At 37.5% G+C, this 27970-nt stretch overlaps 1 protein-coding gene and 1 long non-coding RNA gene across 4 annotated transcripts in view; one reads left to right on the forward strand and one right to left on the reverse strand.

Moving 5' to 3' along the window:
- Spc105R (Spc105-related) overlaps positions 1-27970 on the reverse strand; it is a 108331-nt gene that overhangs the window by 20758 nt on the left and 59603 nt on the right. Inside the window, exons 4-9 of one of the 2 annotated variants that reach the window (XM_036368430.2) lie at positions 26559-26904; positions 25063-26499; positions 24723-25002; positions 1623-2684; positions 1486-1566; positions 1220-1395 (exon numbers count right to left, since the gene is read on the reverse strand). In XM_036368430.2, the coding sequence (XP_036224323.2) occupies positions 1220-1395; positions 1486-1566; positions 1623-2684; positions 24723-25002; positions 25063-26499; positions 26559-26904 (3382 nt within the window). Of the gene's footprint in view, positions 1-1219; positions 1396-1485; positions 1567-1622; positions 2685-24722; positions 26500-26558; positions 26905-27970 lie in introns of both variants that reach the window. The other variant, XM_036368429.2, reaches the window with a different exon arrangement.
- Positions 15718-24647, forward strand: LOC118681893 (uncharacterized). Of its 2 annotated transcripts, XR_011398027.1 has the most exons (3): positions 16354-17754; positions 17827-18013; positions 18917-24647. It is a non-coding gene; the product is annotated as an uncharacterized lncRNA (long non-coding RNA). The 2 variants fall into 2 exon arrangements; XR_011398026.1 differs by having other exon boundaries at positions 15718-17754; positions 17827-24647.

Raw genomic sequence — 27970 nt, forward strand, 5'->3', positions numbered from 1 at the left:
GTGGTGAGCTTTTTTGCACAATATAAGTTTCACTCCGATATCGTCATTGGTACTTCACTTACATGTCTACTGACTAAATGACAGCACTAAATTACGGTTTCATATCTTATTTTGTGACTATAGCACTGCATAGTTTTTCGATTAACGGAATTTTGTGGGAATGATAATGGTCTGATTCATCTGCACTACTAAGCTTCTTATGACACCAAGAAAAACGTGAACCAAGTTCCATCAAGATATATTAATTTTTACTCAAGTTATCATATGCACGAGAAACTTGACGGACGGTGGGACAGATATTCACCCAGAATTCAACTCGTCTCGTCATTCTGATCATTTCATATACATAGGGTTTTCCAATAAGAGTGATATGAAACACTAATTGTTAAGGAAATTCAAAGGTTTTTCATTTAATGTGTAGTACTATCGACACAATTAAGTTCTGAATATAACACGACTTCTTTTGCAGGAACAAAGTCGATGAATCCAATATTCGAGTACTTTTTCAATTAAATCAAGTCTTATGTCATGAATAGCTAGTTCAATAATAACCCCACAAGAATTAGTCTTATGGTGTTAAATCACAACGACTCTATTCAAAGTCACAATTTCATGAAAGTATCGAATCTCCCGAATTTTCTCGCAATAATTCGGTTATTGCATGTGCTGTGTGGCACGTAGCCCCGTCTTGTTTGAACCAGATGTTGTCAAGATCAACTTCTTCCAATTGCGGCTATACAAAGTTGGTTATCATCGATTTATACCGCTCTCCATTAACAGTAACAGTGTCACCAGCTTCATTTCGAAAGAACTACGGATCGATAATTCCGCCAGACCAAAAACCACACCAAACTGTCAATTTAGGTGAATGTAATGATTGTTCATGAATAATTTGTGAATTTTCTTCCAACCAGAATCGACAGTTTTGTTTATTTACCGCTGGAATGAAAGCAAGCTGATTTTCTTAAAAAAATTGCAATTGAAGAACGATTATTTAGATATTAGTATTGAATAATTATCCCTATTGGAACACCCGATATAACTCTATATCGATCTCCATTCATTTAAAATGTTACAAAAAAACCATTAGGTGAACAAAACTATAATACTCGGTTGCAACATATTGCAAGAATATAAAAATTTTATCGATATTGAATAGATCTGTATATCGCATATTTATTTCCGTAAATATTAATTAGCATATAGAAGATAGACTTACTTGATGACACTCGACCGGTACGTAAACAAACATCTTGTATTGAAATATTGTTTCCAAGCTTTGCATCGTCGGAGTAAATCATTTCGATAGAAAAAGAAACAATTTTTTTATGAAAAAATGTAATTATCTTCCTTGCTCTCGTTTGATAGTTAAACAGCCAATTCGGGAATAATTCGCTGTAAACATTAACAACAGCATGTTGATATATTTAGAAAATAGTTTATGTTTCATGTACGCTATATAAATTTTAAAAAATTAATTTTTACCTGATCATCTTATTCAGATTCTTAAAAGAAATGTCAGTTCTTATTGCTTCCAACTGTAGTTCACTGAGCTGTTTCTCTATTCTGAAAATGTATACATTTAAACATATTAAAGATAATATTTTGTCATACATCCTTACTTTTTAAATTCGTAATTATCTTTATTTAGGATTTCATTAAAAGAAGACGAAGTTTTTTCATAATCTGAGTCAAAGCTTAAGCCCGATAAATTTGAACCATTTCTTTCCAACGACCTTCTCCGCCAATAATCATGGACATTCCTCAATTTTGGAAGATTACGGAGTCTCATTAAATTGTCCAATCCAAGGGAAGGTGACAGAGACAGTGGTGGCAATGCAAATGACTCACTAGTGATTGACATACTTCCAGAAGAAAACGATTCCTGGCTATGTTTGCATCGACGACAAGTTATTATGTTATTTTTATTCCGAACTGTATTTACTGGAGTATCCTTTTCTTTTAGTAATAGAGAACATGTTTCTACAGGAATATGTCGATTAGTGACACAGTTATGCTCTACCACCAATTCTTCAATTGATTGGATATCGGAGCGTTCATTCTCTTCGTCATCTCCAGCATTTTCAGAAGCGAACGTTTCAACGAGGCTTAAACGTGTTTTTTCAATATCGTCAATTTCGGGAATAAATAGAGGAGAATTTTCCCGCTCTAAGTTTATGAATTGTTTATTAAAAACGTCTGTTTTGTTTGAGTCTGTTAAGTATCCATTTCTAATGTCATCTTCAAGTCCATTAATAATAGATGACTTCCGTTGTGTTAAATAATGAACAGATACATCAGATATAGTTATTGGATTGTCTTCACATATGTATTCAACGTTCTTAAAATTTTCATTCTCAATTACAAGGTTATCTGATGTTGCGGACACAAATGGAAGTTTCAAAATTGCATTCCGGCTCTCAAGTTTTGTTACATACATCATTGTAGAATTACCTCCTGTGCTTAGAACTGGCGAATTTAATGAAATAGATTTTCGCTCTTTTACATTGCAATTGGAGGTAATAGGAATACGATACTGAAAGATATTCATACTTGGACTCGTTTCATTCCGTACTTTACGACATTCAGAAGCTTCAACTTTCATTTGTGTGTGTCCTATAGTATCTTCCTCTATTGCGATATCATCAAAAGATGTATTACAATTGGTGTGCTTATCAGTTTTTCTAAATAAAAATAAAAAAAATCCTTCTTTAATAGTAGTAATTGTATATACAGTGAGCGAACAAATTTTACGTACACAATTTCCTTAAACATTCATGGTCTGAAAATCCAACTAAAGCAAACCGTAATTGCAAAACTTTTTCATACAGTGTTAATGATACAATTAAGATTTAATATTTGACTTAGTAACGCCCTTTACTTCTTCCAGGTCAAGTTGGAGTAGAATTTCAATTTTATGTCCAACGTGAAAGGGTAAAGTCAAAATGGGTCGTGGTCGTGAAATTATATTTGAAACTCTGAAAATTATCTTAGACTTATTTTTAAAGGGGAATGAGCACGTGCTATTAGCTGAATTATTAACAAATCGCCAACGAGTGTGCATATAATAATTCAAACATATGAAAACCACGTTCCGGTCAGGAAGTATTACGCAGCTCAGGGCGTGCATCCACAAACGATTCAAAATGTGATCCACAAAAATCGATGCAATGCACGAACAGCAAAAAACCTTTAACTTCTCTGGGGAATCGAGAAAAGACGCTTTCATTAGCAAAAAATACGTTGATAAACCTAACTCGTTTTGAGATAACGTGGTATGAAGTGACGAATTAAAATTCATTACTTTTGATTCGGATGGCGTTCAGAAAGTATGAAGAAACCCCAAATTCAGGGGAGCCATTTTTACACATTAAGAAATTATTATATACTAGACTACTGGACAAGTGCACTTGATATCACCGCAGCAACGAATGACCTATTGCATTAAAAATGTTTATAATCATTAATAGCAATGTAAGTGGTAAGTTTGAATAGTAATGCAGGCAAAAGACACAAACAAACATCACTTGTTCGGTTCCCTTTGATGAACGAGCTAAACAATATTGTCTTACCTCTGGTGGGGGACTAAAATTGATACACACGTCATTGAGTGAGAACTATTTCATTATACCCTGAACAGGGTATATTAAGTTTGCCACGAAGTTTGTAACACTAAGAAGGAAACGTCGGAGACCCTACAAAATATATACATAAATGATCCGTCCGTCCGTCTGTATATGTTCAAACTAGTCCCTCAGTTTTCAAGCTATCGATCTGAAATTTTGCTCCTGTCCTTTTCTCACTAAGAAGCTGCTCATTTGTCGGAACGACCGATATCGGACCACTATGGCATATAGCTTGTATGGAAAACTCTTTCATTTAACGAGGTATCTTCACGAAATTTGGCATGGAGTATTATTTAAGGAAATAAACCAATCTCCGAAGAAATTGTATAGATCGGATGATTATAGAATATGCTTGTATAGCTGCCATATAAACTGAACGATCGGAATCAAGAGGTTGTATAGAAAAATCTTTCATTTGACGAGGTATCTTCACGAATATAGGCATGAGTTAATGTTTAAGGCAACAATGTATTTTCCGTAGGCATTGTTCAGATCAAATCACTATATCATATAGGTGGCATACAAATTGAACGATCGGAATCAAGTTCTTGAAAGGAGCCTTTGTATTTGTGCAGGCTATTACAGCTTCGGTGCAACTGAAGTTAACGTTTTTTCTTGTTGGCTAGATGAGTTACGCCTCCCCCCTCCATACACGCCACTGAGCACCAACACACCACATTAACACAATCCACAAGAAGACTCCACCCACTAACACACACCACGCAGACATCACACCACTCAGACCACGCACACATACACATCACATCACACCACAACTTTACACAACCCAACACTCAAAAGGGACTAACACAGGACCAGAGGCCCTGAGCCGTTCAGACGTACGCCGACCGTAGTAACTTTTCGCCCGAGTATCCAGATATTCATTGGGATTTTGTGATCTATATTTTTTTTACATTTCTTTTAATTAACATAGCGGATACCGCCGGATAACCTACATTAGATTTAAAATCTATTTTCATTTTTTGTGCTTGCACCAAACGCATTTAAAACGGTGAGTGCAAACGAGTGTAATATTCATGGTCCTTCGAGCTATAGTGAGCGGCACTATGGAGTGAAAAAAAAAAAACCTATAAAAGGAAAAATGAAAAGTGCTGTGAAGTGTCTAACATTTAATATGGACAAACAAACGAAAAAAAAAACAAAGAAACAAAGATATAAGTGCTGTGCAGTGCAGTGAAATAACACATATATACAAAAAAAAAAAATATATATATAAATACATATATATGCAAGTGACTGAAAAGTGCTGTGCAGTGATGTGATATACATATACACATAGAAAACAAAACATAAAAAAAGAGTTATTTTCAACGCAAAACAAAAAAAAAATAATAGAAGAAAGTGAGTGAAGTATGGAGTGACACAAACATATATACATAAAAGAAGCAAGAAAAAACCAATAACGTGCGCGAAATAATCCCTAATTACGTACGGGCAAGAATTTCAACAAATTACATACATAACCATACAGAACGGGCGCGAATTAAAACAAAAACCTCAACAGCAAACAACAACAACCACACCAACTCACCAAAGTTATCCACCGCAGCTAGGCAACAAAGGACTGGGCAACAGAACGAAAGGCGCACGCACAAGCACATATATTATATTTTCCCCAAAACCCCTTGGCGGACACCAAAGTGAGTCGTATCGATTCCTCTTAGTATTGTATATTTTCTAATATATGTATGTAAAAATTAATATAAAAAAAAGTTATGCTTTTGCGGTTTATTTATTACATAAATCCGTCTTAATAAAAGCAATAACAAACAAGAAAAAACGTTAACTTCGGTTGCGCAATACCCTTCACAAATACAAAGGCCCCTTACAAGAACTTGATTCCGAACGTTCAATTTGTATGGCAGCTATATGATATATGATCTGACCAATTTCTGTGGAGAATAATTTGTTGCCTTAAGCAATAACTCGTGCCTAATTTTGCAAGCACTTTACTCCGATCGTTCAGTTAATATGGCAGCTATATGCTATAGTCATCCGATCTATACAATTTCTTCGGAGATTAGATTAATGCCTTAAATAATACGACATGCCAAATTTCGTGAAGATACCTCGTCAAATGAAAGAGTTTCCCATACAAGCACTTGATTCCGATTGTTCAGTTTGTATGGCAACTATATGCTATAGTCATTTGATCTGAATAATTTCTTCGGAGATTACATTGTTGCCTCAAATAATAATTAATGCCAAATTTCGTGAAGATACCTCGTCAAATGAAAGAGTTTCCTATACAAGCACTTGATTCCGATTGTTCAGTTTGTATGGCAGCTATATGCTATAGTCATCCGATCTGAATAATTTCTTCGGAAATTACATTGGTGCTTCAAATAATACTACACGCCAAATTTCATGAAGATACCTCGTCAAATGAAAGAGTTTTCCGTACAAACACTTGATTCCGAATGTTCAGTTTGTATGGCAGCTATATGCTATAGTGGTCCGATATCGGCCGTTCCGACAAATGAGCTGCTTCTTTGTTAGAAAAGGACAGGTGCAAAATTTCAGATCGATAGCATAAAAACTGAGGGACTAGTTTGTATATATACAGACAGACGGATAGACGGACAGACAGACAGACGGACATGGCTAAATCAACTCAGCTCATCATGCTGATCATTTATGTATATATTTTATAGGGTCTCCGACGTTTCCTTCTGGGTATTACAAACTTCGTGGCAAACTTAATATACCCTGTTCAGGGTATAAAAAGAACGGTTACTAAACTGTTTCAATATTTCGGTTTATTTTCCGGTAAAAACTGAAATACCGCTAAAAGATAAAACAGTTTGGTAAAAAATATATATCCAAATATATTATATAACGAACTCTTGGTTGCCTAATTGTTTACCGTTGTGTTCAAACACACAAAAATATCTCTACAACAAAATAATTCAAGTATTTACTTACACCTATTTCCAGCACTACCCCTTATACTTTATCAAGTATAAGATGGATTGCGTAAAATAAGCAAAGGCAAATCAAAAGCAAAGAAAAAAAAGAGCGAAAATTTACAAAATAAATGTAAACATACATACAGCCAATCCAATTTATGATACATATAATACATATACATATTATATTTAACATATATAAATATATACATACTATATTAGGAGAAAACCTCCGTTTGCAGTATTAATATAGGTATGAAATCATACAAATATACATATATTACTAATAGTTGCTATAGATACATATATACATAAATTTTACGAGAATACCTTTGGTAAGTTATTCTCCTTTTCGCACTCCGTACATATTCCGCCCAAATACACTGGGTCACAGCTTATTTGATACAGCAGCCGATATAAATTTCGAATCGCAATATTTTCTAAATTGAAAGGAATCTTGAAAAAATTTAAACGATATATTATAGAGTAAAGAATTTCATATAAATATATAATGTACTTCATTTATTTAAAAAATATTTTATTTTTAAATATATGTATATATAATAAAATTAAAATTACTGCTAAATTTCAGGTCACAGCTTATTTGATACAGTTCAATTCATTCTAAAATAACATAAACAAATCACTTTCAATCTTAAATTCTTAATATTTTGTGTGAAAGCATTTCGCCTTAACCTGGATCCTGGTTGGCATTGATTGGACCAACTTTTGTGTGGTTTTTAGGGTAATTTTCTGCCATTCCTCTAGTAGCGTCTTTTTCAATTCCTCTCTGTTCGAAATTTGTGGCTTTGAATGTTTTGTCTAATAAAGCCCACAAATTTTCAATAACATTCATATCAGGTGACTGTGCCGGGGGTGTCATCAAATGGAGCCAATTCCATATGAGCCACGATTGAACGACTGCTGCTTTGTGTTTTGGGTCGTTATCTTGATAAAAGCAGACTTTTTCTTTATACCAAGATTCTCGGCACTTTGAAGCAAATTACTTCTCAGGATATTAAGGTACATATTTTTGTCCATTGTCCCTTCAATAAACTCCAAATTTCCAACACCGGCTGCGGAAATACAACCCCAAACCATCACACTTCCACCGCCATGTTTCACTGTAGCTCTCAAGTTCAGCTTATTTAGCTCTCTAATCTTTTTTCGCCAAACGTAAGACATGCCGTCGGACCCAAAAATATTGAATTTTGACTCGTCTGAAAATATAACCGTGTTCAAAAATCATGGGTCTTACAAATATGTTCATGAGCGAACTTTAGTCGACATATTTGGCTTTTTTTTACTAATAAATGGTTTCTTACGAGCAACTCGGCCATTAAAATCATGTTCGCGGAGTACGCGGCAGATAGTTTCAGCGCTCGAACAATTTAGCGCTCTTCTAAAAATTTAGTTTGGCGCACATCTGCCTTTATTTTGCACTCGATTTCCATGTAAATATCGCTCAATGATGTGCTGTACAGTGAAGGCACTAAGGTTCACAATTTCACCAATTTTCCAATCCGATTTACAATTTTTAAAAGATTTTATGACCAGTTCACGCTGCTCTATTGTTGTACGATGACCCATTTTTATATAAACGCACTTGCTATCTCTATGGTTTATTATAACACACCAATAAATATTTAAAACTAATTATAAACGACGCCAATATGCATTTCAAAATAAAATACAGTTATGCGGTGCGACAATCTGGCGCCTCGTGATGGAAAAATATCTGTATCAAATAAGCTGTGACCTGAAATTTTGCAGTAATTTTAATATTATATACATATATTTGAAAATAAAATACTTTTTAAATAAATGAAGTACATTATATATATGAAATTCTTTACTCTATAATATAGCCTTTAAATTTTTTCAATATTCCTTTCAGTTTAGAAAATATATACATACAAGTAAATTTTACGAGAATACCTGCGGTCAATTATTCTCCTTTTCGCACTGCGTACATATATACACGCGCATTTATACATACATACAAATTCAGCAATACTCCTTGTTCTTTGGTAAACAAAAACAAGTAGGATTGCATATATATATATATATATTATATTCTAAGTCCACATTTGCATATATCCGCAATACCCCTTGTTCTTTGCCCAACAAAAACAAGCAGAATTGCGCAAAACATATTAAAGCATAATATAATACATGCATACATATGTACAAAGTGCATTGATCTCTACGACGAGCTCTCAATTGCGCATAACGACAAGTACATATATATCAGCTGATCCGCTTATAGGTATACTCTATAGGAATTACGGACACATAATACATACAAATAAAATTAAAAATAAAAAACTTTGCGTTTATTAATAATCAATTAAATAATTAAAATAAAAAACATAAAATTTTTTTAATATAAAGCGCTAAAACACAAATTAAATTAAAAGAGTTCTCGGGTAAACATACGAGTATACGAGAAATTAAAACGGTCCTGTTTTTTTTTTTTTAATTTTATTCGAAACTCTTATTTACGTCAAAGAGTCTTCTCTCAAACACATACAACTACATACGTACTATAATATTTGTGAAATTTCATCAGTTTACACTGAGAAACTTTTTATTTAGTTCAACACATCTTTTAAATGAGCTCAGACTCAAAAGATTCTAACACAACTCAGTTGCTAAAAGTTCCAAAAATGATTTCTGACGAAAAAAGTCCATGTACACCTGCAGAAGCTACACGCTCAAAGCAAGGTGCTACAAAGCAAAAGAGGGGTAAAGATATTTCATACTCTAAATTCGTTGCTAAATTCTAAATTCGATTTTCATCTTCACTGATTCAACACCAGCCTGAATCGGTTTTTGAAATCAAAAAGGAAAATCTTGATAATAAATACAAAAACTGCTTAGACCAGTTGGAAGAAACAAAAGCAATGATTTCTGACCAATTAGAGCTGCCACAAATACAAAGTCGAGGCAAGTTCAGGCATCCATCTTAAGGTGCCCGCATCTGCCGCGCAGCAATTCCAGAAAAATCGTTACTTTTGTGGGAGCAATCGCTCTCATCTCGAAAAAAATGCCCAACACGGCAACAAATGAAAGAATTTCTAACTACCCAATATGAAATAGCAGAAAGGGTAGACAAAAAAACTAGTTAGAACTAAAAACGTTCAAAACGACCTCAATAGAAGCTGCAATAGACCCCAAACCAGTAGTAACAACAATTTAAATAGAAACTCTTTTAAAAATCAATCGTTCACATCCGAACAGTACAAACAAACATGATGCAAACTATGTACAGGGGGGCATAAGCTCAAATCTTGCGAGCGATTCAAAAAATTGAATATTATCGACCGAAACAATTTTGTAAAATCAAAAAGACTTTGTACAAACTGCTTGTCACATTCTATGCTTCATTATAACAATTTTTCCAGCTCACCCCCAAACAGCGCAAATATGAAAAGAGCCACGGATTTAGTTGCAACAGCAAATCCCGATGTGCGAAATTCCGAAAATTGCCAAGAAGCACCATGCTGCTCAAAGGCATTAAAAACTCAAACCTACAAAGTATGGTACTACTACCCATAGCAGTTGTCTCCATCGAACACCGAGGAGAACTGTTTAAACTTAAGGCCTTAATAGACCAAGGATCACAACGATCATTTATAGCGTCTAGGGCACAAAATAGGCTACAACTACCAACAAAACTAGCCAATTTTCAAATCACGGGGATGGGCGAAAAAGTAGTCCAAAACTCAAACAAAATCTGCCCCATTACACCATAATGAAAAGCTATGTGGCTGTCTTTGTATGTTTTACGACAAAAGCAGTGTACTTCGAGCTATGTACGAATCTGACTAAGGAGGCTTTTCTCGAGGCATTTGCTCGCTTCGTCGGACGACGCGGCTTCCCCTCAAAACTAATGAGCGATAACAGCGATAGCAAAACCTTCATTGGAGCCCGAAGAGCCACTGAAAACCAGTTTGTGGATTTTATTAAACAAGTATCACCTGAAATTGTTCAGAAGTATGCTCCCCAAGGCATTAATTGGCAGTTTATCCCCCCAAGCGCTCCTCATATGGGTGGTTTAAGGGAATCAGCTGTAAAAAGCTTCAAATCCCACTTCAAAAAAGTAGCTGGAAATTATAAATTCAATTATGAAGAATTCACTACCTTAATAATCCGAATTGAAGCCGTTCTCAATTCACGGCCACTCACAACACTCTCGCAAGACCCCTTCGACTCCTGAGCAGTAACTCCACCCATTTTGGCCATACCTAAGCCAGGCGTGGGGTCGCTATCCTTATTGAATCGATGGGACAGAATCAAAATTTTCCATCATGATTTCAGCCGCCGATGGAAGGAAGAATACATCAAGGACCTTCATAAAAGGTACCGATGGAAAACTCCAGAAAAGGCACCAAAGCTTGGAGACTGTGTCATCATACACGATGATTGTCTACCCCCACAGAATGGCGGCTTGGCCGCATAGAAAAACTATATTACGGTTCCGACGGTCAAATACGAGTAGTTGATCTCCGTACTCAAAGCTAACAAGACCGCTCGTGAAATTATGTTTTCTGCCAACCGCATCTAATGACGAAACCGCAAATAACGAACAATCCGTCGATATTACCGCAACGCAAATGAATTAATCATACACCAAACCGATAAACCCGCAAATGACAAAACCGTGGTAAATGCTAACCGTTCTAACCGCAATGATCGATCAAGTTGACGATCCATTCCTGCCACATACAGTGGCACATTCGCCATAAATTTACATGCCACAAATGTATAACCATTTTAACTTTTTCATACAGATAAATATGGATGTAGATATAGCAGCAACACCAACGCCAGCTGTGAGGTCCGCCATCAATGTGCCGCGCCCTGGGGCAACTCCAGCACCACGAACCGCAGCGGCAATCGTTCCTGCAACTGTTCCCCGTAGTGGCCCGCGACCACTACCACCTTCATCAGCACCAGCAACGGTACCTCAACGCAGCCGATGTCCATTGTGTCGACGCACACGCCGGCTGCAATACTGCAGCATTTTCCGAGGCATGCAGCCCATGCAACGTCAGCAGGTTGCCCAAGCCCATGAGCACTGCATCAATTGTTTGGCTACGGCACACACGACTACGGAGTGTACGTCCGTTACGCTTTGCCAACGATGCCAATGCAATAGACCGCACCACACCATGCTGCATCGCATCCCAAAGCGGGCCGTCGGGCGACAACTCGCCCCAAGCCGCGAGCAGATCTTAGCGGAGCAGCTATCCATATTGCCTCCGAAGACCAGCAGCTCCACCTCCATCCAGACCGAGGCGACAGGAGACATCAACGCGGCCCAGGTCATCATACCGCCGCTTCACTGGCCTCAGCAGCGTTGTTGCCACGCAGCAGCAACTACAGCGATTGCTAGGCTAGAATTCGCCTAGAGGGCCGGGATGGCTAGATGAGTTACGTCTCCCCTTTCCATACACGTGGTGCAGGGGCTTAAGTCATAAGGCATTCACGGCATCTCCCAACTGGTGTGAGTGGTGCTTGCACCCAAAAGGTAAATTCGGCTGTAGTCTAACGGAGCCTTCCCAACACGGGGCCGCATTGGGAAGTAACGGTGGCCTTACCGCGTCAAGGGGCTCTGGCGCGGCGGACTTTTTGTTCCCCTTAACAAAAGGGGAACTTTTTGTTCCCCTCGTACGAACAAGATGAACAACAAAACAACAAAAACCACAACAACAACTAACGGAACTCGGAAACAACAACAGCAAACGAACTTGGACAAGGACAACAACAAAAGCAGCGGTTTTGGTAAGGGCGAATCAGGGGCCAATGGTAAGTTCAGCTTCCTGGACGCCCTTTCGCCAGAGGAGCGAGCGCTGTTCGAGAAGCATGCAGGGGATGATGATGATGACATGCCCTCGTGCAGTGGCGCTCAGCAGGCGACTTCTACTGCGGCCGCGACGGAAAAAGCGAACCCTACGGAGACTCTGTCTAGCAGGAGCGACTGCTCGGACACAGAGGTGTCGCAACGGGCGTCCACCGGGGCTCGCAAACGCAGAAGGAAGAGGGGAGGCAGACTACCATCCCTGCCACCAACGGGGTGTCCAGGAAGACAGGACGATCCCAGAAGAAAAGGCATGAGCAGTGCCAGCCTGAAGTGGTACCTGAGGCACCTCCAGGAAGGAAGAACTCCGGAGGAAGCCGAAAAGCTAGCGCGAAACAGGGTGAGAGGAGACAAAGCCTCCCCTGCTTCAGGAAAGCAGAAGGGTGTCAATACTGCGGCCATTAGGAAGCGAAAAGGCAGCTCCCTCACAGGAGCCGCCCAACACCAAGCGGCAGAGAGGCAACATCGCACAGGCGACTGGTGATCACCACTCCGCCCCAAATTCATCCGGAGGGTGAGCTTCCGCCTAAACTATAGGTTCAGCTCGGTGGTGGGGGCGCTACCCTCCACTCAGGAGCTTTTGGAGGCGCTCACGTACCTAGCGGGGGGCATCGGGGAGGACGGTGAGAATGAGGACCAGTTCCTCATGGAGGTCGGCCTCGGCGGTTATCGCGAGCAGGTTCACAATGGATGGACTGGGCATACTACTGATCCAGGAGCCATGTGTCAATAAAAGAGAGGTCAGGGGCCTCCAAATGGAGTCGAATAAGAGAATCTGGGGCTCTCTAGTGGGAGACCTAGAACCTGCATAGTACTTAGGAACAGTATTGATTTCTTTTGTATTTCAGAGTTCCTAACACAGGACCTGGTCGCTGTGTAAGCAAGGAACGACGAAGGAGCGGACTTCGTCGTGTCAGCGAGTCTCTTATTGAGTTTATAGCTAGTAAGAATTTAAGTATTGCAAACGTTGGGTGCGATCCCACCTTTGTAACTAGTGTTAGAAGGGAGGTGCTTGACATCACTCTCAGTAACGACTCTGTGGCAGGGCTGATCTCACAATGGAGGGTGTCATCGGAACCCTCCATGTCGGATTACCGTATCATAAGATTCGCACTGGGGATGGAGGTCAAACAACTCCCTCCCAAGCGTATCCCTAGGAACACGGACTGGGCCGCTTTTAGGGACTCGCTTGTAACAAATGTTAGTAGTAGCGAGCAGCTGGATAGGAGTGCAACGGCTTCTGGATTGGAAAGCAGACTGTCTGCTCTAAACCAATCCATTACAGAGGCATATCACAGCAGCTGTCTCCTAAAGACAACCACCAAGAGTCGTAACTGCTCCTGGTGGTCTAGTAAGCTCTCAGTACTAAGAAAAACGGTACGGAAGCTATTCAATAAGGCTAAGCGCACCAGTAGAGCTTCAGGAAGTTCTGTGAAAGCGTCTCCTCAACCCCAGAGGCAGCAAGGCTACATAAGACTCTGGCTAGAGGTAAGACGCACACAGTACTGGCGATTAAAATATCTGTTGGAACCTATACGTCCAGCGCAGAAGAAAGAGCCACGGCTCTTCTACTTGCGCATTTCCCGGAGACGATTCAAGAAGACCAGAACCAACCTATGGTCGAACGAAGGCCATCACGATTGGGCTGAATAGTCGCAAAACAGCTCTTCACTGCAGACTCCATCAAGTGGGCTTTGGCCTCCTTTGAAAAATATAAGTCCCCGGGTGCGGATGGTATCCTTCCAGCATTTCTGCAACAGGGGGAGCAGGTGCTACTGCCCCACCTTGTTCGGCTGATGAGGGATAGCCTAGCGCTGGCATATATCCCAGAACCATGGCGCACTGCAAAGGTGATCTTCATACCCAAAGTAGGAAGGAAAGACTACTCATTGGCGAAATCATTCAGGCCAATCAGTCTTACTTCCTTCCTGCTTAAGAGTATGGAAAAGATCATAGACCACGAAATACGATCGAAGGTGCTGAAGGCTTCACCGCCTCATGCGAAGCAACATGCTTACAGAGCAGGCAGATCAACAAACACTGCTCTGTACCAGCTAACCTCGGAGATCCGGAATTCGTTAAATGGGGGCGCCTTCCTTGTCATCGAAGGTGCCTTTGACAATACGTCTCATCGTCTCATGAAAGCGTGTCAAGAGCACTGGAGAAAACGAGTGTGGCAGCACCAGTGCGCAGATGGATGGATCTAACTAGCAATGAATCCGCTGTCAGGGATATGGGGGTGCTCCCCCCGTACTATCAGGTGGATGTACACCATGATCGTGAGACCGATTATCACGTATGGAGCGGTATCTTGGGGTTCTAAAGCATCGCAGACTTCGGTAGTACTCAAACTGTCGAAGCTGCAAAAACTGGCCTACATCTGGGCGTCGGGAGCAATGCGAACGTGTCCGACCGCAGCACTGGAAATCATGCTAGAACTTTCACCGCTACACCTGGTAATCAAACAGACAGCCAAACGGACTCTACTCCAAATGACAGAGGGAGTTGGCAAAGGGAAGGTAATCTCATCCCAGCAGATGAAGGCGCTAAGTGAGGAAATACCACTGGCCCTTCTCCCGAGGGACAGCATTACCAAAGTAGTAAACTTCACTAAGAAGTTCAAAGTTACCCTTGGCAGCAAGTCTGAATAGAATGATTCATCACTGGACCTGCTGCTAAGGGAAAGTACTATCAAGTGGTACACCGACGGGTCGAAAACGGCGGAGGGGATTGGTTCAGGGGTCGCTGGGCCAAGCACCAAACTCTCCATTCCCATGGGAAGTTTCCCGAGCATTTTCCAAGCCGAGGTCTATGCTATAAGTCGGTGTGTAGAGATAAACCTCCAACGCAACTATCGCAATAAAAGTATCGCTATACTCAGCGATAGTCAGGCGGCACTAAAAGCGATCTCTGCCTATGAGGTCAGATCACTTCTAGTGCTGGAGTGTATAGAACGGCTGAACAGCCTATCAGAGCACAACCGAGTGCACCTTATATGGGTGCCTGGCCATAGGGGTATAGCCGGGAACGAACTGGCTGACGAGTTGGCCCGCTCTGCATCCTCTTCAAAAATGGTAGGACCGGAACCATTCATAGCGGTTGGTCCACATATCATTAAAGAGCTCCTCCGTAGTGAGGAAAGAGCAGGCAGGGAGACACATTGGCAACAACTTCAGGGCATGCACCATGCCAGGTTGCTAATGGGGGGTTACGACCTCCAACGATTTAAAGCGATAATTAATCTCCCGAGGAACAAATTCCGGCTACTTGGTGCGTTCTACACCGTCCACTGCAGGCTCAAGAAGCACCTCTTCAACATAGGTATAGCCTCTTCTGCAAACTGCCGGTTCTGCGACATAGAGCCGGAAACCCCTGAACATCTGCTGATGAACTGCACAGCAGTCTACAGACGCAGAATCAAGGCCCTGGGATCCATGTTTCCACACAGGGATTGTATCGCCTCACTAGCACCCAGCAGAATTTTGGAATTTATCAACATGCTGGGCCTAGATGATACGATATGCCTTAGAGGAGGGCACAATAGACCATAGGTCGCGGTGCATACCTCCAAATTAATCAATTCTATTCTATTCTAACACACACCCCTGCAGACATCACACCACTCAGACCACTCACACATACACATCACACCACAACTCTACACAACCCAACACTCTAAAGGGACTAACACAGGACCAGAGGCCAATTTTTTTTCGTTCGCAACTCGAGCCGTTCAGACGTACGCCAACCGTAGTAACTTTTCGTCCGAGTTTCCAGATTTTCATTGGGGTTTTGTGATCTATATTTTTTTACATTTGTTTTAATAAACATAGCGGATACCGCCGGATAACCTACATTAAATTTCGAATCCATTTTCATGTTTTGTGCTTGCACCAAACGCATTTATAACGGTGAGTGCAAACGAGTGTAATATTCACTTGTTTTAACTTTATTTTAGTATTTTCATCATGTATATACTATTTTAAAAATTTAAATAAATGCTTGTGTATGTGTGTATGTTTGTATGTGTTGTCACACGACAATGGGTTGTTTTTAATTGTACAACTCAATAAATGTGCGTGTGTGTGTCTTCGTTTGTTATATATTTTATGTGTTATGTGATGTGGGTTTTCTTTAAAATATATTTTTGTGTGTACCCATTTAGTTTAGTTTTCAAAGATATACATTACCACAGCCCTGAATAAGTTTAAAAATAAATTATAAAATGGTTCTTACTATGTAAATTTCTATAAAATGGCACACCCTAAACTTAAATATGAAAAAAAACGCTAAAACAAAATAAAAATAATAAATCAAAATAATTGATAAAAATGCAAAAAAATTTTAAAACAAGAGCACATTCAATACTTTCATAAATAATTTCGTAATCTGGGCATTTGAAAACCCAGAAGCGACGTGCTGCGTTGACTAATGTGGTCTAATGTGCTATTAAGCAAGCCAGGTTCGCCCACGTCATGCACAGATGCCGGATGGTACCAGGACCAAATAAAGATGATAGCGTGTGATGACGAACGATGAGTCCAGCTGTACAAGGCCGCAATACCCCAGGTTGGGGAGGTTTGCCATGCAGATTCTGCTATTGTTAAATAAAGAATACAAAAAACCGCTGACGAAAAGTGGCGGGGAGATAAACTATGGGTTTACAAATGTGAAGGTCATGACCTACAAGTCGGACGCCGATGAAGTAAACCACTTGGCATCGGAAACTGAGTGTGAAGTCGAGGAAAATAAAATGGAGTCCTCGAGTGACGTTGAAAAACACTGAGCAAGATGAGTGTTCTTCACCTAGTCGGTGCTCCGCAGCATAAACATGTTTATCTCGACAATGCCGAGACAATAAAAAAGATATAACATAAACAAACACAAGGGAACCATATGCATGCAATACACATGCATTCATCACTTAACAATGCAAAACGTATTTACCTAGTTTAAGAACTTACAGATAAACAAACATACCTAGTATTATCTATGCATACAATGTAATACACATAACATATACACGCACATTTAGGTATATTCTAAAAATAATATATAAGCAATGAAAATACTGAAATAAAACCAGAATGAAATAGTTCTCACTCGATGACGATGTCTATCAATTTTAGTCCCTCACCAGAGTTAATACAATATTGTTTAGCTCGTCATCAATAGAACAGAGGTAGTATTTGCGGATTGAAGACACCGGGATATAATTTATACATGGCAAACTGCGAATGGCTAATGAAAAACTTAATGTGTTCTTGTTACATAGCTAAAGTAATCAATACACCACAGCAGTAAGCTGGGAGACGGGCAGTAACAAATACAGGTGTAAACTATAATAACTTGTATAAATATTATTTAAAATTTAATAATAAATATAATATATCCCACATGTTAGAGTATCTTAATGAAACTCAAAGACCACCTCTTTCTAATAATCGTGTTAGTCTGAGAGCCAGTGGACGGCAGGGCAGACTGTATGTATTTTACCCAAGGTGATATTTTGCTAAGAGATTCTCCTATACCTATCTTATATGATATCGGGAGTCACTAAGCCCAGCGAAGGTAGCTATAACGTCACTAAGGTAATACATGTACGAAGTTTCGAAAGTATTTTAACAAAGCTGCAGTTTGATCATATTAAAAAGTGCAATGAATGGCAGATTGTGAGTTATAGCCTCGTGGTAGACGTTTTGAAAATAAAAAGTATTTTAACATATCTGATTTATATATATATTGCTTTTAATACTCTTAATAGCTTATTCTTCGAACGGCAAACGTTTTCTCTGGTTGCAACAGCCCGGAAGACGGTAATACATATATTACTTACGTTGTAAGTATATGTTACTACTGCAATTAATAGGTTTAATGTATTGTACATAAATCTCAAACCACTTAAGCTAAATCAACCAAACTCGCTCAGAACAAATATATTTTGGTACCCCGCCCACTCCCCATATAACGGTTATGCTGAAAACTACTAAAAATTAGATAACTTAATAAATGAAAGTGTCAGACATACTACAACAACGCGTACTTTCCATATAACACAATTTTAAAATCCATCTGACATATCCGGATTTCTTCTAACAACATTTTTCTTCAACGCAGTAAGGGTCTAATTTTTCCTTTTTTTAAAAATGCCGTGTTAAATCACATCCCGTGAAATCGTGAAAACCAATCAAGCTTTTTGTCAATGATTCGCCGAGTTGCTCTTGAATTTTTGTGGTGTCAATTAACCCTTCATGATTCAGGTTCCAGTAAGCATCCAAATATGAAACAACCGATTATTTAAGTAAATCATATTATCAAGCATTACTATTACGATATATTATAACTAATTTATCATTCATTTTGTAAGAATAACAAAGGCAAAAGTTGAGATGTATTAAATTAGTGCCAAGGAACGGAATAAGTCCGCAGCTAGTCCAATGTATTATAAAATTATTAAAGCTTCCTTAAATTCAATATTTTCCAACTCTTTGCAGATATCTGTTGGTCTCACTTGTTCAGGTCGCACCTGTTCTTTGTCCAGGATATTTTTGACCATTTGTAAAATGGAAATATTACCAAATGTTTTTGGCACAATTTTATAGATTGTAAAATAAAAAAAGTAAAGAAAATCTAATTTCGGGTGTAACCGAACATTTTATACTCTCGCAACTTGCAAAGTTAAAAGCTGGGAATACACTTTTGGGTGCTGGCAAAACACCTAGTTTCATAACTTCATTTTACTTACCGTCAGCAAAAATTATATTACAATCATGCTCAAATGAGATATATATGACATAAACTGAACCAAAGAGGCTAATATTAAAATGTTGAGTTAATGTGGTAAACGCTAACCAAAGGATCGAAATTCATTGTTTTAGTGATATGAGGTTTAGACCAACTCCTTACTCCCAGAAAAACGCCTGGGCACTACCTTTGCCATTGACTCATACACTGACCCACATAATCGGCATATGGTTTGTTAGAATAACGAAAATCATTATATGTAGAATATGGGAATCGGGGTAATTCGACCAATTTCACACATTTTCTGCATTAAGGGGGTTTCTACCTTGCTAGCCCGAAAACCTGCGTTTTTTCTTGAATTCTGAATGAATGGCAAAATTTTCGCACATTTGTCGGAAAAAGTTTATTGTAGCTTTACAAAATAGGGGGTACCAAACAATAGCTGTAGGTCGGCGGCGAACCGTAGTACTAGAACGAAGGAGAAAACATGAAATATGCATCCATTATGAGCATTTGAAAATTTTTGGCTCCATTTTTTTTTGTTACTAATTATTTTTTTAAATAAACAATTTTAAATATTTTTGCACAAACTTCTGATGAACAAGTGTAAAAGACTTCATGGTGATTGCTCAATTTTTGCGCCCTGTAGGACTCGAGAACCTTATCAACTAAAAAACGCGGTTTTGAAAAAACCGAGGTTTTTTTCAGGCCGCGTCGCAAATTTTTATGGTATATTCTTGCGAAATGTATGCAAAAATATGCAATAAAAAAAATCTGGTTTTTCGATCTCACAATAAAGAAACCCCTCTTAACCTATAGTGTATCCAATTTTATACGCTCAGTTAATTTTGCTAAGATATCGTACATGTTGACTTATACATTGTGTTCATGAAAATAGTAGTGCATCAAGAACATATACGGACTTGAAAAGTCAAAAATCGTTGTTATATTGTAAGAATTATGAAAACGAAAAAATTCCGTTACTTTTGCTTTTCCGTTTTGTTTTTCTAAAAAATAAAATAACAAACAAGCGAAGAATCGTGGGAAAAAAACCAATATTGGAGGACATATTGATTATACGATATGTACAAAACAAGCCCTAAGCATCCTCAAAAATGGTGAATTTAATGTTGTCAGTTACTTCTCTTACAAATCATAGGGGACTACTTGAAAACAATTTGAAGATAAAGAGTCCCCGGAACGTTAACTTCGGTTGCACCGAAGCTATAATACCCTTCACAAATACAAAGGCCCCTTACATGATTTTGATTCCGAACGTTCAATTTGTATGGCAGCTATATGATATACTGATCTGATCTGACCAATTTCTGTGGAGAATAATTTGTTGCCTTAAATAATTTCGTGAAGATTCCTCGACAAATGAAAGAGTTTTCCATACAAACACTTGATTCCGATTGTTCAGTTTGTATGACAGCTATATGCTATAGTGGTCCGATATCGGTCGTTCCGACAAATGAGCAGCTTCTTTGTGAGAAAAGGACAGGTGCAAAATTTCAGATCGATAGCTTAATGCTTTTTTTTTCAAGGAACCAAGTCCAGAAAGAATCTCCGTTCACTACGAAACATAATTTATCATTCCAGGTACACTACCAAAACTTTTAAACATAGTGGTCTGACCATTATGTTATGGGCATACTCTTCGTACCATGGTGTCGTTCCTATACATTTGATCTATAACATCTTGGTCCTAAAAGAGTATGTAAACGTACTGAAGGATGTTATGTTACCATTTGCCAGCTGAAAAATGCCTATAAAGAGAACGTTTGAGCAGGATAACGACCCAAAACATACGACCAACAATCGAAAATATATGGGGAGATATTAAACGAGTTGTAGCAACAGCAAATCCATCAATTAGAACACAACTTTGGCCAGTGATCAAGGAGGCGTGGGCTGAAATCCTTCTTTTTATACCCTGAACAGGGTATATTAATTTTGTCACGAAGTTTGTAACCCCCAGGAGGACACGTCGGAGACCATATAAAGTATATATATAAATGATCACCGTGACGAGCTGAGTTGATTTAGCCATGTCCGTCTGTCTGTCCGTCCGTCCGTCTGTCCGTCTGTATATACGCGAACTAGTCCCTCAGTTTTTGAGATATCGATCTGAAATTTTGAACACTTCTTTTTCTCCCTAAGAAGCTGCTCATTTGTCGGAACGGCCGATATCGGACCACTATAGCATATAGCTGTCATACAAACTGAACAATCGGAATCAAGTGTTTGTATGGGAAACTCTTTCATTTGACGAGTGTATCTTCACGAAATTTGGCACGGATTATTAGTTAAAGCAACAATGTAATCTCCGAAGAAATTATTCAGATCGGATGACTATAGCATATAGCTGCCATACAAACTGAACAATCGGAATGAAGTGCTTGTATGGAAAACTCTTTCATTTGACGAGGTATCTTCACGAAATTTGGCATGTATTATTATTCAAAGCTTTAATCTAATCTCCGAAGAAATTGTATGGATCGGATGACTATAGCATATAGCTGCCATATTAACTGAACGATCGAAGTAAAGTGCTTGCATGGAACATTTTTTTATTTGACGAGGTATCTTCACGAAATTAGGCACGAGTTATTGCTTAAGGCAACAAATTATTCTCCACAAAAATTGGTCAGATCAGATCAGTATATCATATAGCTGCCATACAAATTGAACGTTCGAAATCAAGTTCTTGTAAGTGGCCTTTGTTTTTGTGAAGGGTATTATAGCTTCGGCGCAACCGAAGCTAACGTTTTTTCTTGTTTTTAAATAAATCTTGTTAGTAAAAAGGACATATACTATATTGAAAAAATAAAACTGTTTAAAGGTATTCAATTTATAGTTTGTATTTTTAAATTGATTTGTTTTTTTGTTTTATCTTATATTAGACATATGGGAGATATCGGTAGTATCAAACCGATTTTATCTATTTTTGGATTACCACATATTATTAAAAGAAAAAGATGCTCTCTGAGTTTCATTACCTCACACACCATCACCAATATATATGGAGTAAAGTCAATCGGATTGAAAATCCTGATATTAGCAATATGGGGGCTAGGGCAAGTTTTCATCCGATTTTATCCAATTTTTGTGAAAATGATATAGTAATTAGTATTAACAGTTTCAGCAGGATTTAGAAGCTCGTGATATACCACACCCTTTTGATCCCACCAAACACAGAGCATTGCCTTCTTACCGAATTGATCCGTTTTTGCAGTCGATGTTGATGGTTGTCTCGGATTAACCCATTATTTTCTCCGTTTAGGATTCTTAAAATAAGTCTATTTTTCATCGCCAGTGACAATTCGATGCAAAACTGATTTTCTTTTGTGTCTTTGAAGGAAAATTTCATAGGTGATTTTTCGCTTTTCCATTTGTCTTTTATTCAATTTATGTGGCACCAATTTTCTATACTTTTGGATCTTTCCCAAAGCTTTCAAACGGTCTGAAATTTTTTGTTGTGCAACACAGTTCGGCGTCTTCAAACCTTTTTTGGTAGTCGTCCTCGTTCTTCATTTCTCACATCAAAATCATTATCTCTGAACCGTTGAAACCATCTTTTGCATGTTGCTTCTGATAGAGCATGATCACCATATGCCTCGACAAGCATTCAATGCGACTCTGCAAACCTTTTCTTCAAATAGAAACAAAAAATTAATGCTTTCCGCAAATCATCACTTTCCGGTACGAAATTTGACATTTTCAACACAATTAAAAAATATGTTGTTTTTTTTAATGACTGTAAGGTTATTGAATATGTTTGACATATGTCATGCCAACCAAACAGAAAAAAATATTAAGGCTCGTTCACTACAAATGTTTCCTACCAACACACACACAAATGTTTCCTACCACAACGCTCACTTTTATTCACAATGAGAAAAATACTCCTTCATTTTCATTAATAGTTCCCTTTTACCCATTTTCACAGTGTAACAGAGGAGTGTCAGGGTAATGTTATGAACCGGTTGCAATTGGTGGAGCAGGTCCCGAGATATGGGTGTTTTAATAAATAGCCACGGTCATTATTCAATTTTGATACCGGCTCCTATTAAGCTTTTCTATATCATCTTGACTTTAAAATATAGTGTGTCTGTCACTTTCATTTATTGAGTTATCGCACTTTTAGTAGTTTTCAGCATAACCGGAGAGTGGGAGGGGTTCTAATCCGATTTCAACCATTTTTACGATTTCGATATATATTCTGAGCACGTTTGGTTGATTTAGTTTAAGTGGTTTGGGAGTTATGTACATTAATTGCAGTAGTAACATATACATACGTACACCGTAGGTAATATAATATATTATTAAGAATAATATATAACATATGTAAATTAGATTTGTTAAAATACTTTGAAAAATTTTTTTTTTTCAAAACGTCTTCATAGTAACACACAAAATGGTCTGTAATTTTGGCCGTTGCGTTCATTGTACTCTTAAATATGACCAAGCAGCTTTGTTAAAATACTTTCGAATCTCTTCTAATTTTCGAACCTGTATTACCTTAGTGACTTCATAGCTTCCTTCGCTGGGTTAGTAGCTCCCGATCTTATGTAAGGTAGGTATGGAAGAATCGTTTAGCAAAATAACTCCTTTGATAATATACATACAGTCTGCCGTCCATTGACTCTTAGACTATGCATCTCTGTGCCGTTAGATGGGATACTTTAAATGCACAATTTGTGCAAAGTTTTATTTCAATTAAATCATTGGATCACGATTTTTGTACCGTGAAGTGAAGGAATTACATGGGATTTAAAATATCAAGGTTGCTCAATTTTGAGAACAGCTCCTAAGAAGCCATTGCGTACCATCTTATTGAGTATATAAATTTAAATGATGACGAGACAAGAAGAATTTCGGACGTCTATATTGCCTCAACAACAACTCTTTTCTATTCTATTCTTTCACTTTGCAGTAGATAAATCAAGCGTCAATGAAGACATCGGAAGAAAACTATGCGCAAGTAGTAATTTTAAGATATATCTACAAATGGTCGGCCAGAAATCTTCAGCATTGTCCAATAGCAGAGGAATTGTGTACCAACAGGATAACGTCTGAACACACACATCTATAGTGACACGCCATAAGCTCCGACAGCTTAGTTGAGAGGTTATTATGTATCCACCTAGCATCAAGTGTTTACCTACCTGTTGCTGTCTATGACGAATGATTTTGCTGGTGTAAGCCTCAAGAGAAGCTTGATGGTTTCTATGGTACGATACCGGAATTGGCCCGGATTTTCACCAGCTAAAGGTTGTTATTTCTGCTATCTAACCCTGTTTGGATCGGCAAACAATTGTAGGAGATTGGCATTATAAAATTACCTTCAAAATTGTAACAAGTCATCGAACAAAACGCTGCATACCTGACCTAATCGGATCATTCTAACGATACTTTATAAAACCTTCAATTTAATACAAAAATAATAAATTTCTTACTTCTAGACCTTATCTTGAATATACATATATATCTATAAAGGTTAAAATTTTTTCGAGAGTATAAAAATATGAACTATTTTGAATGAATACTTACATAATACTTGTATTTAGATTCCGTGCGTACGCTTCCTTATCTATTGATTCAGGAACTGCGTATTTTTTACGGCTATCTTCATTGGTGCTCCCATTACATATATTTTTAGGCTCGGTTTTGGAACAGTTTATAGATTCGCTCATCGGGCAGTCGTTGAACAGGAGTGGTTGTCTTTTTTTAGGAAATGGTAAATTTGGGGTCAAATTTGCTGTAGATCGTTTATAAAATATTGGATCCGAAATAGAATTTGATATCAATGGTGTGTTGAGATTATCAGTTTCTATAAGGTTTAAATATGACGAGTTAGTATTTGAAAAGTTATATAATGATTCCATTTTACTTCGCTGCTTTTGTTGTTCCGTTTCCCTTAAATGCTCAAGAGTATGTCCCTTCAGCAATTTTGGTTTGAGATCATCTAGTACACTTTTATCAAAAGATATTCCGTCATCCTTTTCCACTTCTTTTTCTAAATGTACAAACTCTAAGAATGAACGATGCGGAGTACCTTCAATTCTACGTTTACAATTAGAAGATAATGCAGCCCTTGCTTCTTTTAAATTTAATACCAACGAATCGCTACTACCGTCACTAAAATCAAGGGCCTTCTGTCGCATCATAACCGCTTTATTGCCTTTTGTAACTTTCGAAATCGGAGTACATTTAAATTCATTATTATAATTATGTTCCGTCAAATTTATATCATGTGATGATTTTAATTCAATTTTATAGCTATCTAACCCTGACACGGAGTGTATGTCAGCTTTTAATGGTGATATATCTTGATTAAAATATATAGTATGCCTTTGTTTATAAAAATTTTTGTTATTTTGTGGAGTTACATGAAGTTTAGTGACAAGTTTAGTTTCATCACAAGTTTCAGAAGCTACTGGTTTTATACTTTTGGGTGAAACATTCGTTATGGTTGGAATACTAGTTAAATTCAAGCTCATATCTGAGAGATCAGATATCGACCTCATAAGTTCTTTAGATGATTTATTCGGTTCTTTGCCATTTAAGATATATTTACTAGATTTTAATTCGTTGGTATTTTGTAAGTTGTTGTAAAAATCTATGCTTATACTCTCAAGATTTATATCTTTTATTATTGAAGCGGTTAATACCATTTTGGTGGAAGATGTATCGATTTCGGAGCTGCATTGAATTGTGTCTCTTTCATATCCATTTGCAGATAGTTTTGACACATTTATAAAACCCGTCTCGTCACCTACTTTTTCTTTCACAAAAAAACTTGTGCTGTCTGATGTCATATCTTGATATACCGAAAATTTTGATGTATCATTCTTAGTATCTGTATTGTATGAGATATCATTAGTATCACGTTTTAAAATCGTTTTAAATGTAGAGTTATCATTAGGATTAGTTAAGGGACATTGTTTGATTTTATTAGGGAACACAATTATTTTTCCATCACAAATTTCAGCATTCAACTGACGAAGATTTATCTTCTTACTTTTAATTGGTGGAAACAAAGGCGAGTTGTAACTAACGCTGCGTAATGAACTGTTCTCATAATTTTTAATATGCAATTTAGTCTCTATACTCAAAAGGGAGTTATTATTAGTATGCTGATCATCTGGATCTGATTCAATTATTAAATTCCCGCATAGAAGATGGGAATCCTTTATTTTCGCTAAGGTACCCGTCAATATATTTTCAGATGAGGAGCATACCTTTCTTAAGGCATCCACTTTTGGAGCATTCGTTTCTGTTACAGTTATTTGTAATTTTTCTTTAGAATTTATATAAGAATAATTGTCTGAAATGAAGTGAATCAAAAATATAACGAATTAAATTATCTAAAATGTATGCACTCACTTTCCGAACTTTTTTGCATATACTGATTTAAATGTCTAGAAATATCCATAGGTCCCTCAGTTTTAATTGACAATCTCCTACCCGCAATCTTTACTGATTGTATGGACCCAAATATATGCTGATTGTTAAAATTTTTAGTGATGTCTTCGGTTTGCTCACAATTATTAACATTTATAAGTTTATCTGTTTGATAAGCTTCATTCTCACGTACTTTTGATATATCCATTTCCATCACCTGCATTACACTCATGTGATGGTTACCCATGCTAACACTTTTGTCATGCGTCAAAATGTCTTCATTTGCGTAGAAAATGTCCTCCGAAGTTATTGGTTGTGAACCATTAATCTTTAAAGACATCAAATGTAACGACAACACTTAAGATGGCAAGCAAGAAAATTTAAAATGTATATAGTTTACAAGTAATGGTGAAGGATATTATATTGAGAAATAAATCGGCAATTCCCAAAAGTTTCAGTTTTATATTAAAATATCATACATTGCAACTAACATAAACGGTTTAAAGCCAGGAAAAATAACTACATCACGTAATATGATAGGAAGCTTTAAAGCATTATATTAGGTATATGGGGAGGGGGGAAGTATTGAGCCGATTTAATCCATTTTTGGCATTACGACATATGTTTACGAGAAAATGACGTTCTCTGAATTTCATGAAGATACCTCACATATTTAAAGACATTAAGATATAAGACCAAGGAGAAGTTAGAAAATCTTTATATTAGGTACATATATGGGAGTAAGGAGAAGTATAGATCCGATTACAGTGAAATTTCCCAATCGGACAGTTTTCATTAATATTTTCATAAAAAATAATTTGCTATAACCGGACGTTCAAATGACCGGACACGGACACTATTTTTCAAAATTTCGTTTAACTTATCTCTGATAAACGGACAAGAATTCATAAAAAGTGTAAAGAAATTGTGTACAATTTAAAGTCCCCTATTTTTAAATTCTTCTTAATTTGTGGAGTTTTGCGACAATTTTTTTTTTTGAAGAACAATACGCAAAATGATTGCAGCAAGCAAATTGTCTTGCGCTGGGGACGTCTGGTTCGCGGTGACTTAACGGAAACTAATTGAATAGTTCTCATTCATTCACTCCTTCAGTAGAAATAAATTTCTTATGCAGTATTTTTTGTCATTCGGAGGATTATGTTATAAGTTTTATACTCTCGCAACATGTTGCAACAGGATGTATAATAGTTTTGTTCACCTAACGGTTGTTTGTATCACCTAAAACTAATTGAGATATGTAGATATGGAGGTTCCAATAGTAGAAGCAATTCGGCTAGTAGCGGAGCTAGTACTTTGTTACACTTTAAATTTAAAATACCAACTGAACTGAGAATACAAATTGACTTACTGCTAAACTTAAAGGTGAGCACGTA

The sequence above is a fragment of the Bactrocera oleae genome, chromosome 2, assembly GCF_042242935.1.
Source record: "Bactrocera oleae isolate idBacOlea1 chromosome 2, idBacOlea1, whole genome shotgun sequence".
NCBI lineage: Eukaryota > Metazoa > Arthropoda > Insecta > Diptera > Tephritidae > Bactrocera > Bactrocera oleae.